A 20136-nucleotide genomic window follows, 5' to 3' on the forward strand; every position below is an offset into this window, starting at 1 on the left:
TGTGTTTTGTTTTTCACCCCGTTATTGAAGTTCTTTTTGGGCAACTCCATTGAACCCGCTCCTTTTCCTTTTTGCCAACTTCACTCTTAAGTCAGGGAACCAGAAAGGTTTGTTGCAGCCACCCTCACTGTGACATCTGGCCCCTGACCAGGGACCCTGACATTCAGTTACATCAGCTGGGGTTAGCTGACAGATAGGCCAGGGCTCCCTGGGATTGTGGATTGTGCCGGGCCCGGTGGATTTCCCATCACTTCAAGGGACCTGAGCCCGCATTGGTGGGGATGATGATGGTTTCCTCCTGTGGAGGATTGCAGCTGGGTTTGGGAAAATGCAGGACATTTATCGCCCATTTTGCCACCACGTTTTTAAAATACAGATCCACATCCCATAATTGATTTGGGGTGTTCCGGTGGCTGTTCCGCCCAAGGCAGAGAGGGAGAAAAATGGGTGGTCAGTTGTCCAAAGTAGAAAGGAGCTTATATGGACACTTTAAGTTAATTCTCACTGGTCATGACAAAATATTTTCAAAGAACAAATTAAAATCAACCGTAAGGTGGATCATTCAAAATTTTCCAGACACTTATGCTGACGAAATCCATACCACCGAATACTGTGACTCTGTGGGATTTAAATTGTACAGCCTTTCAATCAAAAGGGACACCATTGCACCCCGCATGCTCCCGTTCTTCTACACCATCCTTGAGACCCTTCACCAGCAAGCTCTGAGTTGAAAACTTGATCCATCAGTCACTCCTAACCTGGGACCTCCCCTGAAACCTGCCTTTCTTGGACTTTCCATGATGGTCCAAGATGGAAATGGCGACGCTGTCTTGGAGCATCAGGCCCTGGAGACCCAAGATGGAAGAAGCCTGAATGTGGCTCGGGAGCCTGACCGTTCTCCTGCCATCTTGGCTCCTCCACTTCCTGCTACCACAACTTTCTCTTCTGCCCTGAACCAACCTCCAGACTCCACCCCTGTAACTGCACTCCATGCTCCCACTGTCAATCATCCTTTCCACCCTGGGCCATGGCTCCAGAACTCCACCCCAAAAGTCCGCCATCCTAAATCAAGGTCCTTCCTCCCCAACACCTGACAAAATGGCAGCGCCCTTTACTCACCCTCCGGCAACAATATAAACCCCATGGTCAAGGATACTAAGCCAAACTGTCACACGATTTCTAATCCAAGTGTTTCTGCTCCAAGTTATTCTTCCTCCCCAGAAGACAGTTTGGATTCCCCAGAGCCACCTCTCCCCTCAAGCCTAGAAGATCCCTGGGAAAGGATCTGGAAGGAAGCAGTTAAGGAAGGAGACTGGCAAATAGTCTTGAAACTCCTCATTACCCCAGGACATTATGAAAGAAGGGAGCAGAATCCCAGGTATCAGCCATTGGTTTACAGGGAAATCAAAGAGCTGTGTAGGGCAGCTAGAGACTAGAGGCAGGACTCACCTTGTTTCAATGGCCTAATGAGGGCCATGTTTACAGCACATGTAACCCCCTATGATTTAAAATATATATGACCAAGTTTTTATCACCTACAGAATACACCCTGTGGGAAAGGGGGATGGAAGTGTTTACTAAATCAATTAATAGCAGACTATGCTAATAATGAGGCAAGGGTGCAATTGACAATCAGCCATCTAGCTGGAGAAGGAAAACACAGCCTGACAGATGATCAAGCAGCAGGTATCCCAGAGAAGTATTGGACGATATAAAAGAGGTGGCTTTGAAAGCTTTAATCCAGGTACTGGATGGTAGCACCCCCAGTCTGAACTATGTAAACATAAGACAAGAACCCGGAGAGCCCTGCATGAAATTGATTGATTGCCTTAAACAGGCAGTAGAGAAACAAGTCTGGGATGAAAAGACTCAAAATGAATTACTAACCTCATTGAGGGTAGCCAATGCCAACCTGGAATGTAAGAAAGGGCTGCGTGCCCTTCCACTAGAGATGGAACCCACACTCCTGCAGATGATTGAGGCTGTAATTGCCTCAGGACAGCAGAACACGTAGCGGCCGTACAAGCCCAGGCCATTTGGCAAGGAGTTGCAGAGGCCCTAGTGGCCATGCCATTCCCCTTTAAGGGGCCCTAGCCACAATTACAGGGCCCCCAAATATGTTTCCTGTGTGGTCAACAAGGACATTTTAGAAAATATTGTCTCTGGGGTAGGGGGGTATCCGGTCCCTAACAGAAATCAACATAAAACGAGGCAGAATTTGGCTTTTTGCAATGGCCAGTGCAGGTTGGTATGATGATCCACCCTCACAGCTGGCACATGGCACGTCTGGAGTGGCCTTGGTGGCACCTTGGTGTCACCTTGGGCTTGGCACAGACTTGAGGAGGGTCTATGTTTTCAACAGAGACACTCAAGAGTTTTAGATTGCTTCAAAGAATTAAAAAGACAAAACCCCTCTTTGGCTGTGTGCAGTCAGATCTCCAAGCAAAGCAGATCCCAAGTGAGTGAGTAGAGACAGGATGGGGATGGGGAATGTGGAGCAAGGTTGTTGACACTGGATCAGAGCTCAAGGCACAGCTTCTCTGACCAGGCCAGAGCTCCTTAGGAGAGTCCCTGGATCAATATCAGTCACTGAATGCTGCAATCACTTCTTGTATAATAATAAAAGTAATAAAAGACATCCTTCAAAATAGGAGTACATATTTCCTAGAAGATCTTTGAAATATCTGTCCAGCGGGAAACCTTCCTGATGAACAGCACTAGAGCAGAGGGAAATCAAGGCAGGGGCATGGTTTGTCAGGACTTGCTTGATGCTAACAAGCCCCATGGTGCATTTGGAGCTGAGCCCTGGAACCTCAGGCCCTGAGAGGAGATTGCACAAACCTGTCCAGGAGTCAAAAGTCAGTGGAAACATCCAAAGTGTCTCAAAGCATGAATGGGACCCAATGAGGTCCATCCCCAACACAGGCTCCTCGTGGACTTCTTGGAGGAGAGAATTGGGAGCCAGCATGGCACAAAAACTTCTCAAAGACTCAGTGTGAAAAGGAAAATCCAAAGTACTTTAAAAACCTTGAGTATCTCAAAGTATTAATGAGCCCCACTGAGTGTCAGTACAAAGATCTAAAGGGACTCATTAAAGCAGATAATTGGGGCCATGATTGCACAAACCTCTACCAGAGTCTGTATCAAAGGGGAAACACCAAGTACCTTAAAATAACTGAAGTACCTTGAAGTATTAATGAGCCCCACTGAGTGTTGTTACTGACAAAGCCTCTCCAGGGACTAATTACAGCAGATAATTGGAGGCCATGATTGCACAAACCTCTCACAGACTCCAAGGCAAAAGCCAAACCCAAAGTCCTTTGAAAAACCTGCATTCCCTGGGAGCATTCAGGAGCCCCCAGGGCCATTCCTGAGCAAGGCTCCCCAGGGACTCCTTGCAGCCTTGAGGCCACTGGGATGTGGGCTAGGGGGGGATGCTGAGGGCAGGACAAGGGGCTGACAGTGCCCAGCCTGGCTGGGGCTGTGCCAGGAGGCCCCAGGGCCTCAGGACAAGGTGTCTCCTCCCAGCCCTTGCTGGCACAGACCCTGATGCTGTGCCCCAGGCCACCAAGACTTGGCTTCTCTTTGTCCCCACCTGGCATCACTGCCTCCAGTTCTCTGCTCTGCCTGGGACCTGGGGACACTTTCTGAGTCGTGTCCCTCAGTGGGACCCATTAAAAGTCCAAGAAAGTTTGGAGTTGGATTCTGACTTGTAGTTCTGGAGAGGTTTCTTCAGCTGCCTCTCAGGGACTACTGTTCAGGGCCTGAGCACAAAGCCCCAGAGGGTCATTAAAGTCCTTGTGCTGTGTCTGTGCTGCTGAGCTGGGCTGGGCTCCTGGCACAGAGGCAGCTCCTGGTAAGCAAGAAGAGCTTCAAAAGCACATTTCTCTTGATGAGCAGCTCTTCTGCCAGCCCAGCAGGGCTGGGGCACTGCCTGCAGCCAGCCCGGGCACAGCCCAGAGGCACAGAGAGCTTCAATCAGTCAGGGCTGGGAAGGTGCTGAGAAGTGCCTGGGGCAGAATCACTGCCAGCCCTTGGCACAGGAACCTCTGGCTGCAGGACAATGCAGCTGCAGCTCCTGGAGCCATCTCCAAAAGCTGGAACATCCCAATGTCTCCAGACTCTGTGAGTACCTTCTCTGATTCTCTCTTGTGCAGAGCAGCCAGGGGTGCCCAGGGCTGTCCTGCAGAGCAGGCTCCTGCAGCCCAGGGCGCTGTGCTGGGGCAGGGACTCTGCTGCCTGCCAGGGACAGCTCTCAGCCGGCCCGGGAAGCTCTTCCCAGCACTGGGGGACAAGATGTGGGGGGAAGGAGACAGATGGTAAGGCTTGGATGTGTTCTTGTGTGGTGAGGATTGTGCATTATTCAGGACTGTCCCCAGCATGACATTTAACTGCAGAACATTTCCAAGTAGATTATAGAGTGAGCACACTGAGGCAGTGGGGGAATAAATAGGAAAATCCTGCTTTTTAATCTAATGCTCTGGTTTGCCTGGATGGAAAATTGCACATAGATATTCATTTCTAAATTGAGGTTGAGAAAAATGAAAAAAATAAATATCTTTCTGAATAATAAACCAGCCAGTGACAGAAATCAGCACAGGTTTTCCTAGAGGTAGCATCTGTGTCACTTTTCCATCCTCCTCAGGGTTTCTCTGACGTTGCCATCATAGATAACCTGCAGAGCCAGAGCTGCCCCTGGGCAGTGCCAGAGCTGGGAGGGGTCTGCAGGGCAGAGCTGAGCCCCTAGGGCTGGGTTGGGCTCTGGCAGCACTGGCAGGGCCCAGCGTGGACACAGGGAAGCAGCTGCTGGCAGGGACAGCTCCAGGCAGCACAGCCCTGGGCAGGCAGTGGGGGGAAAGTGTCCCCAGGCTTGGCTGGGATACTTAAAGTCTTCTCAAAACCCAACTACTCTATGATTACTTTTTCAAGAGATCCCCATGTCAAGGCACAGCACAAATGTCCAACAGCAGCTCCATCAGGCACTTCCTCCTGCTGGCATTGGCAGACACGCGGCAGCTGCAGCTCCTGCACTTCTGCCTCTTGCTGGGCATCTCCCTGGCTGCCCTCCTGGCCAACGGCCTCATCATCAGCGCCGTAGCCTGCGGCCACCACCTGCACACGCCCATGTTCTTCTTCCTGCTCAACCTGGCCCTCAGCGACCTGGGCTCCATTTGCACCACTGTCCCCAAAGCCATGCACAATTCCCTCTGGGACACCACGACCATCTCCTACACAGGATGTGCTGCACAGATCTTTCTCTTTGTCTTTTTCATTTCAGCAGAATTCTTCCTCCTGACCATCATGTGCTACGACCGCTACGTGTCCGTCTGCAAACCCCTGCACTACGGGACCCTCCTGGGCAGCAGAGCTTGTGCCCACATGGCAGCAGCTGCCTGGGCCAGTGCCTTTCTCACTGCTCTCATGCACACAACCAATACATTTTCCCTACCCCTGTGCCATGGCAATGCCTTGGGCCAGTTCTTCTGTGAAATCCCCCAGATCCTCAAGCTCTCCTGCTCCAAATCCCACCTCAGGGAAATCGGGATTTCTGTTTTCACTACCTTCTTAGCATTTTGCTGTTTTGTGTTCATGGTTTTCTCCTATGTGCAGATTTTCAGGGCCGTGCTGAGGATCCCCTCTGAGCAGGGGCGGCACAAAGCCTTTTCCACCTGCCTCCCTCACCTGGCCGTGCTCTCCCTGTTCCTCAGCACTGTAACATTTTCCTACCTGAAGTCGCCCTCCATCTCCTCCCCATCCCTGGATCTGTCCCTGTCAGTTCTATACTCGGTGGTGCCTCCAACCCTGAATCCCCTAATCTACAGCCTGAGGAACCAGGAGCTCAAGGCAGCAGTGAGGAGATTGATGAATGGATGGTTTCAGAAACATTAAACTGCTGGCCAATTTCTGAAAATCATTTGTAATAAAATCATCTTTAATATGTCCTGTTGGTTTCATTTTGGAAGTTCTTTTCCCTTTGTTTAGATTTTTAATCTTGTCCACAAAGAAATGTCATTGTTTGTGCCACTTCTCATTTTGTTTCTCTCCACATCCCCTGTGGCCACTGACGGTGTCAATGAGGGGCTGTGCTCTCAGTGGCTTTAAAGGAACTAAAGGATCTCCCAGCAGAGATTTCTGCAGAGATCCCACTTTTGTTGCCTACTCTGGAGCTCAGGGGCTGGGGGACACCAGGGAAAGCACTCAGCAGCAATGTCTGTGTGCAGAGCTGGGGGCAGATCAGTGCTGGCCCAGCAGCTGTGCCCAGCAGCAGCAGCAGCAGCACTTGGTGTTGCCAGTGCTGCTGCCGTGGCCCTGCCCCGCTGCCCTGGTGACCCTGGTGTTGCTGCAGGGCCTGAGTGCTCTCGGGGCCGGGCACAGTCCTGGGGGTGGCAGTGCCGGGGCTGCAGCAGGGCCAGGCCATGGGCACTGCTGGGGCAGCGCTGACGCCTCAGGCCAGGCCCTGGGGGCTCCAGGCTCCTTGCCCAGGCTCTCTCAAGAACACGGCCAGGCCAGTGCTCAGCACAGAAAAGCCCCAGGCTGAGCAGCCCCAGGCTGGCCGTGGGCAGGCTGGGGGCAAACAGCATGGCTGGGGCTCTGCAAGGGCCCTGGGGGAGACGGGAAGGAGCAGCAGAGCAGGGGCTGATCCATCCCCAGTGCGCTGCACAGCCCAGGGCAGCGTCCCAGAGCGTCCTGATGGAGCTGCCAACCACATCCCCCCCTCTGCAGCCCTGGCCTCTCGCCCAGCTCACAGAGGTGCCGCATCCTTGCAGGCACAGCCACGGCAGCACTGGCTCAGGAGCCCCTGTTTGCATTGCACAGAGCAGGCGGGAGCAGCCCCATGCTGCTGCTGTGGGGACATGAACCTGAGGGAGCACAAATGCCATCAGCCCCTGGGGCCAGCAAGGGCTGGGGGACACCAGGGAAAGCACTCAGCTTTGTCCTGGCCTCTGCAGTCAGCCAGAAAGTTTGTTCCCATCAGCTGGGAGTTTCCTGCCCCACTGCAGACACTGTTGCTCAGAGCCAGGGCTGCCTGGCAGCCACCCCCAAACTGCCACAAGCATTTCCTTTGCTTTACTTTTTCTTCTTTACTCCTAGCAGTACAAATTTCTTCTTATTACCCACCCCTGTCCCCTCCCCTCCAAAAAGCCCATCCCATTTTTTCCTTTCCTCTCTCGCCCCACTCCCCATTTCAGTTCCTGACTTGGCACCATGGTAGAATCACTGCTCTGCTCCTGCTGGCCACACCATTCCTGATCCAGGCCAGGAGCCATTGGCCTTCTTGGCCACCTGGGCACACTGCTGCCTCATGTCCAGCCTGCTGTCTATCAGTGCCCCCAGGTCCCTTTCTGCCTGGCTGCTGTCCAGCCACTCTGTCCCCAGCCTGTAGCGCTGCAGGGGTTGTTGGGGCCAAAGTGCAGGACCCGGCACTTGGACTTGTTAAACCTTCCTTTCTTGGATTTGGGCCCTGGATCCAGCCTGTCCAGGGCCCTGTGCAGAGCTCTCCTACCCTCCAGCAGATCTGCACTCACACCCAGCTTCATGTCATCTGCAAAGATGTCCTTGGCTCCATGTGGCCCCTCAGTGTCACAATGGCCCTTTGCTTACACCAGGCCCTGCACTGTCACACTGCTCTCCTTGTTTCAATGAGACCATGCAGAGCAACAATGCTCTCCTTGGTTCCATGGGGCCCCAAAATGTGACAATGCTCTTCTTGGTTCCATGGGGCTTCACAGTGTCTCAATGTTCTCATTGGTGCCGCAGTTTCACAGTGGTCCCTTGGTTCCATGGGGCCCCAGGGTGTCACAATGGCCCCATGGTTACATGAGGTCCCACACTGTCACAATGGTGTCTGTGATTCCACAAGTTCCCTCAGCGTCACAATGGACTCCTTGTTTCCACAAGGCCACACAGTGTCACAACTGTCTTCCAGATCCCTTGAGGTCCAATTGTGGCACACTGGCTCCTTGGTTACACAGGATCCTGCAGTGCCACAATCACCCCTTGGTTCCATGAGGCCCCGCAGTGTCAGAACGGCCCCTTGGTTCCACTGGGCCCTGGAGCCTCCCAATGGTCTCCTTGGTTTCTCACTGTCAAAATGGTGAAACCCCTTGGTTCCCCAAGGTGCTGCAGTGTCACAATGGCCTCTGTGGTTCCACAAGGACCCAGAGTGTCACAGTGCACTCCCTGGTTCCATTTGGCCCACAGCACCACAATGCACCCCTGGTTCTATGGGGCTGCAGTGTCATCATGGTCCTCTTAGTTCCATGAGGCACTGCAGGGTCACAATGGCCCCAGAGTGTCCCAGTCATCAGAGAATGACAGAATCAAATTGGCTGAAAAAGACCTTTGGGATCCGCAAGTCCCACCAACACCCTGATACTGCCTTGTCACTCAGACCATGCCACTGAGTGCCACTGGAGAGGGACAGTGACTCCGCCACCTTCCCCCTGGCCTGCCCATTCCAATGCCCAATCACCCTTTCTGTGATGAACTTCCTCCTATTGTCCAGCCTAAACCTCCCCTGGTGCAGCTTAAGGCTGTGTCTTCTTGTCCTGCCCTCCAGCAGATCCACGCTCACACCCAACTTGGTGCCATCTGCAGTTTGTGAATGGTGGACTGGATCCCCTCACCCAGATCATCAGTGAAGATGTTAGGCAGGACTGGGCCCAACACAGCTCCCTGGGGGACACCACCAGTGCCTGGACACCAGCTGGGTGCAGCACCATCCCCACCACTCTCTGGGCCCAGCCTCCAGCCAGCTCTTAAATCTCCCAGCGAGGAGAGAACCTGCCCAAGCCATGGGCTGCAGCTTTTCCAGGGAATGCTGTCAGAGACAGTGTCAAAGGCTTTTCTGAAGTCCAGATAAACAACATCCACAGCCTTTCCTTCATCCACAGGTGGGTCACCTGGTCATAAAGGGAAAGACCAGGTTGTTCAGGCAGGACCTGCCACCCCTAAATCCACACTGGCTGGCTCTGATCCCTCGGCCATCCTGTAGGTGCCCTGTGATGGCTCTCAAGGTGATCTGTTCTATAACCTTGCCAGGCACCCAGGTCAGGCTGACAGGCCTGGAGTTCCCCAGATCCTCCTTCCAGCCCTTCTTGGGGATGGGCTCACATTAGCACCTCCACTCCTCTGGCACCTCCCTGCTGAGCCAGGACTGATGGTAAATGATGGAGAGCAGCTTGGGGAGCTCATCCACCAGCTCCCTCATCCCCCTAGAATGGATCCCATCTGCTCCCAGAGGCACCTGTGAGCACCTGAGTGGCTCAGCAGGTCCCCAGCTCCTTCCTCCTGGATTCCAGGGGGCCGTTCTGCTCCCTGTGCCCATCTACCAGTGTGCCCTACTTGTCCTGAGGGCAACCTGTCCTAATATTGAACATTGACACAAACAAGGTGTTAAGTAGCTCAGCCTTTTCCTTATATTTAGTTATTTTATTCTCCACTGTGTCCAATAAAACATAGAGGTTCTCCTTATCCCTCCTTTTGCCATTAATTTTTAATTTTTTTTTTTTAATAGAAGCCACCATGTGAAGTTCTAACTGAGTTATCACCGCTCCACTTTTCTTTCTGTGTAACCTAACATCATCTTTGGAAACTTCCTGAGTTTTAAGTAATTTTTTCCCATGAGTCACCACAAAAGCTCCATGGGCAGCCAGGACAGTAATTTTTCTCACCAGCTCATCTTTTGCCATACACTGTCCAGCCTGCTCCTTTCTTCTTAAGATTATTTTCTTGAAATGACTCTCTCCTTCCTGGACCCTATTGTTTTTAAGGGCTGTTTCCCTTTAAAAGATCAGTACCTGATTCGGTACTCCCCAAATCAGCATCCTAAACAGGCCAAAGTCTGCCCTTCCTAATTTTAGTGCAGAAGTTTTGTTGCTGCCCCTCCTGCTTACCCAGAATATTGAAAACTTGATTATTTCATGGTCACTGTGCCCCAGGCAACCTCTGACCCCCACATCTGCCACCAGCCCTTCTCTGTTTGTGAAAAGCAGGAGACAGAGCTTTCCTTGGCCTATGGAGTGTTACCAGAAATTTGGTAAAACAGAAAACTCCTTAAGCCCAATGTAGCATTAAGAAGCAGCATTCTTTATTCAGACAGATGCACAGGGGATAGCTCCTCCCAAAGCTGTGCATGCTGAGTACAGGAAAGTTTCTGTTTCTTTTCTGTATTTTGCACACATATTCGTTGATTGTCCTGGACTAAGCACTCATATGATAATCATTTCCCAGAATCATTAAAATATTTCCCTTCCCCTTTACCCATGTGTTCTTCTGACCTGGGGGTCTCTCTGGTGGTCCCTGGTGGTCTGGACCCCAATGTTCCAGTGGGCCTGGCTGAGCTGGCAGGACACTGAGGCCGGTGAGCTTCCAGTTCCCCTTCTCATACAATGGGCACTGTGTGCTTTCCACAGGCCTGGGGTTCGGGAGATCAAGCTCCAGGTGTGAGCTCACCTGGTGTAGACAATTGATCATCTGGGAACATGAGGTCACAGAGTGGGCTATGACATCACACCGTGGGTTAGGTGAAGTCATTGAGCAGCTATGACATCCTCTGCGACATCAGCAGGCCAGCTGTGACATCACAGAGCAGAGGTTTGACATCACAGAGCAGACTATGACATCACAGAGTTGGCTGTGACATCAGAGACCAGCTGTGTGACATTAGAGAATGAGCTGTGACCTCACAGAGCAGGCTGTGACATCCCAGAGGGGCTGTGTGACATCCCAGGAGGGCTGTGTGAGGTCACTGGGTGCTCACTCTGCCCCAGCTCCCCCTCACATTTTCTCCCAACAAGTCCAATGCTGTTCATGCCCAGCGGGGTCCCTGTCCCCCGGTATCCCCCCAGCCCACCTGGAGCCACAGCCTCCAGCAAAGGATGTTCCACAGGATCCACCCCACCGCCTGACATGGGGACAAGGGGCCAGGGCTGTGTGACCAGGACATCAAGGACATGGATTATCCAGGTCACTGTGGTCTGGGTTGGGTTCCCCAGGGCAGGAAAGATGTCTGGCAGCTGGAGCAGGGTTAGGGAAGGGCCTCCAAGGTGGGGCTGGAGCCCTTGGGCTGTGAGCAGAGGCTGAGGGAGCTGGGCTTGTCCAGCCCAGAGCAGGGAAGGCTGAGGGGCTCCTCATCCCAGCCTGGCAGTGCCAGCCAGGAGCTGATGGAGAACACAGAGCCAGGCTCTTCACTGGGGGGCCTGGTGGGAGACAAAAGCCAGTGGGTAGAAGGGGAAAGAGGAGAGATCAGCCAGGACAGGAGGAGATGAAATGAATCAGGCTGGTTTCAGCATTTCCTCAACCCCAAAAGCAGCCTGACCTCCCTTCTCCGTCCACCACTGACAGCTTTGCAAATCAGGAATTGTTGGAGCTGTTTTGTCCCCACTTGTCCTGGTTTAGGGCAAGTTTGGGAGATAACCCCCAAAGGGGCTTCTCTACAAAAGCAGATTCAATTGCCCCTCCCCCCTCCAACCGGTTCGGGAGAAAATATCTCCTTGGAGAAAAGTGGAAAGAAACCTGTTTATTAAACAATAGAAACCAAACAATATTAACAATAAAACTTCTCACTGCTCCAAAGAAAGCAAACTCAGAACAGTCCCCTCCCCAGGTTGCAGCTCGGCTCACTCAGTCTCTGATCAGTCTCTCTGGTGCTGGAAACGCCGTGGCCCAGGCCCGGCCAGGGGGGCCACAGGTGGAGCTGCCGGTGCTCTTCTGGGTGTTCAGTCCAGAGCAGGCTTGAACAGGTCCAAGAAAAAAGGAAAAAAAAAATCACAATGCAGAGAACTTCTTTGCCTCAGCTAGCTAAAACTAATTAAAAGCAAGAAAAAGGGAAAAAAGGAGCTCTGTCCGGCTGTCTGTCCATCCGCAGACAACACAGTCCAGGAGCAGGAATGTGGAGGAGTGAGAGCAGTCTGAAAACAAACTGCGCGCTTCTTCCCTCCCCTCCTCACTGTCTGGAAGAGAGTCTTAAAGGTGTAAAACTTGTTATTCAGTATAAACAGAACAAGACGATTGGGGATAAAAGCATCATATAGTCAACCCAGGACATTCCACCCCTTATCCCCATATCGTCACCTTACTACTAAAACTAATATATATATTCTAACTCTACAAACACATACATTATACATCTAATATACAGCTATACACAGACAATGGTGGTAACATTCAGCAAACAGTGATATTTATACATGGTTCTCACCCAACAATCAGATCTCCCTGAGGTACACATCGTGTTCTTCCATCTTTTTGCATTATCCACCATGTGCAACTTGGTTTCTGAGCAAAAACAACCCCGCGAATGGGTTTGTCTGTACTTGAGGCAGGATTGATCCAAACTGTCTTCCCTAACAAACCCCTGACATGTACCACTGGGACTTTGTCTCCATCTACTCTATGCAAAGGCTCTGATTGGGCAGGGCCCACTCGGTTAGTAGAGCCTCGGGTATTAACTAACCAGGTGGCCTTTGCCAGATGCTGCTCCCAATTTTTGAAAGATCCCCCACCTAAGGCTTTTAAGGTGTTTTTTAGCAGCCCATTGTACCTTTCTACTTTTCCCGCAGCTGGTGCATGGTAGGGGATATGGTACACCCACTCAATGCCATGTTCTCTGGCCCAGGTGCTGATAAGGCTGTTCTTGAAATGAGTCCCGTTGTCTGACTCAATCCTCTCCGGGGTACCATGTCTCCACAGGACTTGCTTTTCAAGGCCCAGGATGGTGTTACGGGCAGTAGCATGAGGCACAGGATAGGTCTCCAACCACCCTGTGGTGGCTTCTACCATTGTAAGCACGTAGCGCTTGCCTTGGCGTGTCTGGGGCAGTGTGATGTAGTCAATCTGCCAGGCCTCCCCATACTTGTACTTGGACCACCGCCCACCATACCATAGGGGCTTCACCCTCTTGGCCTGTTTGATGGCAGCACACGTCTCACAGTCGTGGATAACCTGAGAAATACTGTCCATGGTTAAATCCACCCCTCGGTCTCGTGCCCACTTATAGGTGGCATCTCTACCCTGATGGCCTGAGGCATCATGGGCCCATCGAGCTAGGAATAACTCTCCCTTGTGCTCCCAATCTAGGTCTATCTTGGACACCCCTATCTTTGCAGCCTGGTCTACCTGCTCATTGTTTTGGTGCTCCTCATTGGCTCTACTCTTGGGCACATGGGCATCTACATGGCGGACCTTCACAGGTAGCCTCCCTACCCTGGTAGCGATGTCTTTCCACTCTTCAACAGCCCAAATTGGTTTTCCTCTACGCTGCCAATTAGCCTCTTTCCACCTCTCCAGCCATCCCCACAGAGCATTGGCTACCATCCATGAATCAGTATAGAGGTAGAGCTTTGGCCACCTCTCTCTTTCAGCAATGTCCAAGGCCAGTTGAACAGCTTTGAGTTCGGCAAGTTGGCTTGATCCACCTTCTCCTTCAGTGGCCTCTGCAACCTGTCGTGTGGGGCTCCATACAGCTGCTTTCCACTTCCGATTCATTCCTACCATGCGACAGGAACCATCAGTAAAAAGAGCATAGCGTGTTTCTTCCGCTGGCAGTTGGTTATATGGAGGAGCTTCTTCAGCACGTGTCACTTCTTGTTCCTCTTAATCAGTGAGACTGAAGTTTTCACCTTCTGGCCAGTTTGTAATTATTTCCAGAATCCCAGGGTGATTCAGCTTTCCAATACGGGCGCGCTGTGTTATGAGAGCAATCCACTTACTCCATGTAGCACTGGTGGCATGGTGGGTAGAGGGAACTTTTGCTTTGAACATCTACTCCAGTATTGGTAGTCGGGGTGCTAGGAGGAGTTGTGTTTCGGTACTTATTACTTCTGAGGCAGTTTGGACTCTTTCATAGGCTGCTAAAATTTCTTTCTCTGTTGGAGTATAGTTGGCTTCAGACTTTCTGTAGCTTCGACTCCAAAATCTTAGTGGTCGGCTTCGAGTTTCTTCAGGCACCTTTTGCTACAGGCTCTAGGACAAACCATGGTTCTTGGCTGTAGAATAGAGCAATTTTTCACATCTGGTCCTGTTTTGACTGGGCTAAGGGCAGCTCTTGAGGGCCCCAAGGCCGGGGCTCTTGTGCTGCCTTGGGCACATGGGATGGCAGCAGGGGCTGCAGAGCTCTCAGCACCTGAGCCAGAGGGGAGCAGGGCAGCCAGGGAGCCTCCTTTGGCCTTGGCCCAGCACCTTCCCCCATGGCTGCGGCTGAGTCCTGTGTGAGCTGCAGCTGCTGCTGTGCCCTTGGCAGGGGCTGAGGCCGTGGGGCCAGTGGCCAGAGCAGCCTGGGCTGAGCAGAGCTGTGGGGCCAGAGCCGGCTGGGCTGGGCTGGGGAGAGGCCCTTGGTGCTGCCCAGAGCTCAGGGCAGCTGGCAGAGCTTGCAGGGAGCTGGGCTGGGCTCAGAGAGCCTGCCCCAGAAACCATCAGTGTCCATCTCAGCCTGGCTGAGCGTGCAGGGGCAGGACTCAAGCCAGGCCTTGTAGGGCAGGGCCAGCGCCTGTGCAAGGCATTGAAAAGAGGCAAGTGCCCCAGAGAGGAGGCTGCTCTGTGCCCTTGGTGGCATGGACAGAGCAGGGAGGGGGCCCAGGACATTTGTCAGTGCCAGCCTCTGTGCCCAGCCCTTGGCAGCCCTGGCTGCTGAGCCCAGCTTTGCCCTGGGCTGAGTTTGGCTGTGGCCCAGCTCCATCCTCCTGCGGAGCTCAGGGCCTGTTCCCAGCCATGGCCAGCCCTGGCCAGCCTCTCTGCTGGCCCAGAGGCCGGCAGAGCCTGGGGCCAGGGCTGTCTGTGCAGGCCCACAGGTGCCAGGGGCTGTGCAGGAGCTGACAGAGGCTGCCCAGCAGGGAGGCCATGGGGCACAGAGCCCCAAGGCTGCTGTGGGCACCACGGCATAGGGGCCTTTCCCAGCCGCAATGCTCCTGGCCTGGGCTGGGCCTGCACAGGGGCTGGGCCACCATGGCTGGGCCAGCACAGGGCCACCAAGGGGCCACGCAGCCGCTGCCGGGGCTGACAGCAAGGCCAGGCACACACAAGCAATTGCTGAGCATGGCCTGCGCTGGCCAGGGCTGACTGTGCCACAGGCAGAGCTCAGCTGCCCTTGGGGGCTGCAGGAACAGTCAGGAGCCCAAAGAGCCTCCATGGCTGTGCTGGAGACCAAGGCTGGAGCAGGGAAATGCAGGGCTGCTGCGGCATGGGGAGGGCATTGAATTCCAGCACACACCTCAGCTCTCTGATGATCCCGCCACCATGCTGGGCCCTGTTTCAGACTGCAGCAGAGCAGATGTTGATGGGACAGGAGCCCTGCGGGGCTGTCAGGGACCTGCAGCTTGCAAGGTGCTCTGCTCTCCCTCAGGTGTTCTCGGAGAGATCCAATCCCAGCTGGGCACCTCAAGGCACAAGTGGCACTGCCTGTTCATGGGCACACAACTGATGGCTGCCTGGAAAAGGGGCACAGGTTTCAGTATCTGTTAGTTTCATAATATACAAGCAAACCTTTATTATTTGGGTCACTTCAGTACTTGTAAGAAATGGCAGAGTTTTCCCATCAGGAGCAGGAATTTCCTGGATCTCATCTACTGATGCAGGAGAAGAAAGACTGATCTTCCCCTCTACCTTTTCCACCAACATTTAGTCTAGTATTTAATGTCCCTCTTCCATCAGGTGTTTCCAGCTCTGCTGTTTAAATGGCCATGTCTAAGGACATCTCTTCACGAGACCAGCTGGATCTATGTCCTTCCTGCTGCTTTCGGATTTCCTCCTTCAGCTGCTCTCTGGTCATTCAAGTGCCTCTCAACTGACTGGTTTCATGCTTTGAGCTTCAGTAAGTTGCCCAGTCTTTCTGAAGTTCAAATAAATATCACATTAGTCATCATCTTCATTGTATTTCTATCACAGAATTACCTTTTGTTATGTCTTTGTCTGAAGCTGTTCCAGTATGGAAATCTCTTGGGGATGGTGGACATGTCAGATGCTGCTGGATCATCACAGAGAGCTGAAGGAAGAGCTGTGATGGTTATTAAACAGTATCATGTTCAATTTGTGTTTGTTGGCAAGGAACATTTCTGTGCCTCTGAGTGTCACCAGGCCCTGACCCCATAGGACACAAACCTCATAAGTTGTGGTACCCACTGCAGGGGCACTTGGACCTTGGCTCTGCACAGGAGAGCTCTTCATCCCCTTTCTCTCTTTTCCTCCCTCTGGGCATGGAGGGAGCTCGTGACTTCAATCTGTGACTCGTGTGTGCAAAGAGCAAATTTGGGCAGAATCGGGGCAGGGAGGGTTGGGGGGGTGCCCTTGGGATCTGTGTTGGGCACAGAAGGTGTTTTCCATTGCTCTGAGACTGTCTGCTGTGGGAAGTGGATTTAATATCCAGCAGAGGAATGACTTTGGCATTTGATGGAGCTGTGCCTTCCCTTGGCTTTGTTGGCTGACAAGAAATGAACATCCCTCTGTGTCCCGGGCAGCTCCTTCTCCAAGGAAAGCAGGTGGGAGTTGGAGCCAAGGAGCTGAAAGCTGCAGGTGCAGCCTGGGCTGGAGGGAGCTCAGATTTGCACAAGGCTGCTCTGAGTGCCAGGGCTTGGATGGGGGAAATGGTGGGGAGGGGGTAGGGACAGAGTCTGATTGATTGTCAGCCATGAAGGGTCTTGATTTTCATATCTATTCAAACTGCATCAGGAGGTACCTGGATTCAATATCAATTGCAGATTGCACATATCCATTTATTAACTGGGGAAAAAAAAAAAAAACAAACAAACAGGACCTAAAGAATGTTTTCGCACTGTCTTTTTAAGCAGAATGTATCCAGTTTGAATACACTCCTGAAATCAGTCTAATTAACCACAATTATTTGAAAGGTGTATTTGAAAAAATTGATTTGAAAAAAACTATCCCGAGAGGCTTGGCTTGTTAAGGTGTTCTGAACGTTAATGAACCCTGGGACACTGAATTCCTGCACTGAAAGGCTGAAGGCTGAACAAGCCTCTGGAGCAGTGAAATCCAGCAGCAGCCTCCAAGTTGCTGAGGATGTCAGCAGCCCCCACTGAGGCCACCCCTGCCCAGAGACCGTGGGGGAATGGGCAGACAAGGAGAGCGTCCCTGGGGCTGGGCCAGCAGAACTCAGAGGCACCAGCGGCTCCAGCTGGGCAATGGAGTGTGGAATGTGGCTGGGAAAGCCCTGCCTGGGCTGTGCCAAGCAGGACAGACAAACCCTGACCCCCATCCACTATAAAATTCTCTCATGGAGACATTTAAAAGGAATTGCAATTGTTTGTGTCCTCTGAGTTGGATGTACTAGAGAAATACCATCAAGAGATTCTTAGGAGCTGAAAGCAGCCTTTACTGGAAACTCTAGAAGATCAGAGAAACTTCGGCAAAAGATTTAATATGACATTCAATCAACAAAAAACATTTCTGAAAGCATTAACTTGGCCATTCCACTTGACAAACTCTAAGCCTGATCAATTTTAAGTTAATCAAAATTTGCCAGAGGAGGGAAATAGAAGTAGACATAGAAAGAGAGAAAAATAAGATTTAAGAACCACACACACAGCTACCAACTCCTGGATTCCGGCAGTGTTCAGACAGAAATTCCAAGAGGATGTAGGGTCAAGATGTGTCCTTGCCTCATGGTCAGCCTTCAATACCCCTTGGTCTTCCTGGGTCCTTCTCCCAGGGGGGACTTGGGCTCATTTGGTCACTCAGGAGCTGGGCTGGGGGCTCCAGAGGTGGCTGTGGAGCATTGCCTGTGCTGTGCCAGAGACTGGCAGCCACTGCTGGGCTGGGATAGAGGCTCTGGGAGGATTGGGGTTGCAGGGCAGGGCAGTACTGGGGTTCCAGGGCAGGGCAAGTTTGGATCTGCCCCTTCCTCCCCCACACATAAAATGTTTCGTGCCAACAATCTCCTCCAGTCTGTCACAATAGGGAATGTTGTCGGTGGAACCCAAATTTGGCCATGGGCACCTGGCCGAGGACAATTCTTTTCACTAGGATGGAAAGCACGGAGCCCCAGTGTTTCAGAAGCAGATTAGAAGAGACCTTCAACATGCCAAGGTCAGCTGGAGAAGTCAGGTAATCTCTGGGATGCCAAACCAGCCAGACCTGTTCCATGTTCTCTTGGATTTATGGTGCCCCATAGTGTCACAATGGCACCTTGGTTCCATGGGGCCCAGCAGTATCCTAATGGTGCTTTGATTCCATGGGGTCCAGCAGTGTCACAATGGACCCTTTTTTCAATGGGGACTCACAATGTCACAATGGCCCCCAGGTTTCAAAAGGCCTTGCAGGGTCACAATGGTCCCATGTAGCCTTGCAGTGCCCCCATGGTTTCCGTGCTTCCACAGGCCTTACAATGTCAAGTCACTCCTCTGTTCCATCAGCCCTGCAATGTCACAATGGACCTTTGGACCCTGGGGGTTTGCAGTGTCACAATGGTCTCCTTGAGCTCCACAATATCAAAACCGACCATTGATTCCAGGAAGCCCCACAATATCACAATGGCCCTTTGGTTCCATGAGCCCTGCATTGTCACAAAGGCCTCTTGGTTTCACAAGGCCCCACAGTATCACAATGGTCCTCTTGGTTCTGTGAGGACCCCCAGGGTCACAATGGTCTCACTGGTTCCATGAGGCCTCACAATGTCACAATGATTTGCTTATTCCATGGGGCCTCATAGTGTCACAATGATCTCCATGATCCCATGACTCCTCTTAGTGTCACAATGGCCCCGTGGTTCCATGACAACCAAAAGTATCATAATGGTCTCCACATTTCCATGAGTCCTCATGGTGTCAAAATGGACCATTGGTTTGATGGGGCCTCACAGTATCACAATGACCCCTACATTCCACGGAGCCACACAGCGTCAGTACGGTCCCCATGGTGCCATGAGGACCAGCAATGTCACAGTGCTCTCTATGATTGAGTGAAACCCCAAAATGTTACGGTGGATCCTTGGTTTCACAAGGACCCACAGTATCACAATGGTCCCTTGGTCTCACAGGGCCCCACAATGTCACAATGGTCCCTTGGTTCCATGGGCCCTGTGCTACTGCATTCCCCCCTCCCCTTCTCAGGCCGCCCTGCCAGCTCAGAAATGCTCCTTGGGCCTCGGCCTTGGCCAACAGCCCCTGGGCTCAGCTCCGCTGCAGCTCAGCACAAGCACTGTCTGCTCCAGGCACTGCTGCTGCCCAACCAGCTCCTGGTTGCTGGAGGAGCAGCCCTGGGAACTGGTTTTGTTCCCTCAGTGGCACAACATCCCTGTTCTCACAGTGCCAAAGAAAGCTGTTGATGCCAAGTGCGGCCAGGATGAACCATTGCTGTGACTGCAGCCCCTCTCTTGGGGCCCTACAAACAGCACTGCAAAAGGAGCCCCTTGGAGCTCTCCTGGGCCAGCGACTCCCTCTGAGTGGAGCCTCTCCCAGCCGGGAACTCTCCCGTTTGCTGCACTCGGGGATCCTGAACAACGAGGGAGCCTGGGCCGATCCCCCCACTCCTCCAGGCTCAACCCTACACCAGCTGGGGAGATGCCAAAGCATCCACAGGGAGCATTTGCTGCCTGCAGGGGAATTTCTCACAGGTGCCTTGCACTGACTCTTTGTGTCTGTGTGCACACAGGAGTGCCTGTACTGGGGAAATGTGGCAGAAATGCTGCTGTCGGAGGGGTTTGAGTGCTTTGGCTTTCTCACTAAGTCAGGGCTCTAAGTAAGGTTACAGCATGATGTCTAAGCTAAGTTGTTATAAGAGTTGCTGCTAGGAGTTGTTCTTCTGCTAAGTTGTTATGTTTAATGTAAGTCCTAAGCTCAGTTAAATATTGTTAAATGTTATTCCACTGATAAATTGCAAGTCATAAGTTGTAAGTAAGGTTATATAGTGTTAAGTGATGTTCTTTTGCTAAATAGTGAAGTTTAAGGCAGAAATTAAGGTTAAGGTATAAGTTAAGTCCTTTTAAGTTTGAGCTCTGTTAAGCTTTTCAGCTGTATTCCTTTTGTCCTTGGCATCGCTGTCCTTTTGTCACACGCACACACACACACACACACACACACACACACACACACACACACACACACACAGGTGTAGGGACAATTCCTGGTTCAATTCTGGTTTGACTGCCTAGATTTTGTTTGGTTTTGTTGTTACTTTGTTTCCTTGGTG

At 52.2% G+C, this 20136-nt stretch overlaps 2 protein-coding genes across 2 annotated transcripts in view; one reads left to right on the forward strand and one right to left on the reverse strand.

Moving 5' to 3' along the window:
* The window catches only part of LOC135306041 (zinc finger protein 850-like), a gene marked incomplete at its 5' end in the record, with an annotated part of 102401 nt that overhangs the window by 14968 nt on the left and 67297 nt on the right, over positions 1-20136 (reverse strand). The gene's annotated exons all lie outside the window — the stretch shown is intronic.
* On the forward strand, positions 5338-5889 carry LOC135305930 (olfactory receptor 14J1-like; the record flags this gene model as incomplete). The annotated part of the gene is made up of 1 exon (XM_064429506.1): positions 5338-5889. A coding segment is annotated over one exon (552 nt), but the record flags the coding sequence as incomplete, so codon positions are not given.

The sequence above is a fragment of the Passer domesticus genome, chromosome 8 (genome assembly GCF_036417665.1).
Source record: "Passer domesticus isolate bPasDom1 chromosome 8, bPasDom1.hap1, whole genome shotgun sequence".
Classification (NCBI taxonomy): domain Eukaryota; kingdom Metazoa; phylum Chordata; class Aves; order Passeriformes; family Passeridae; genus Passer; species Passer domesticus.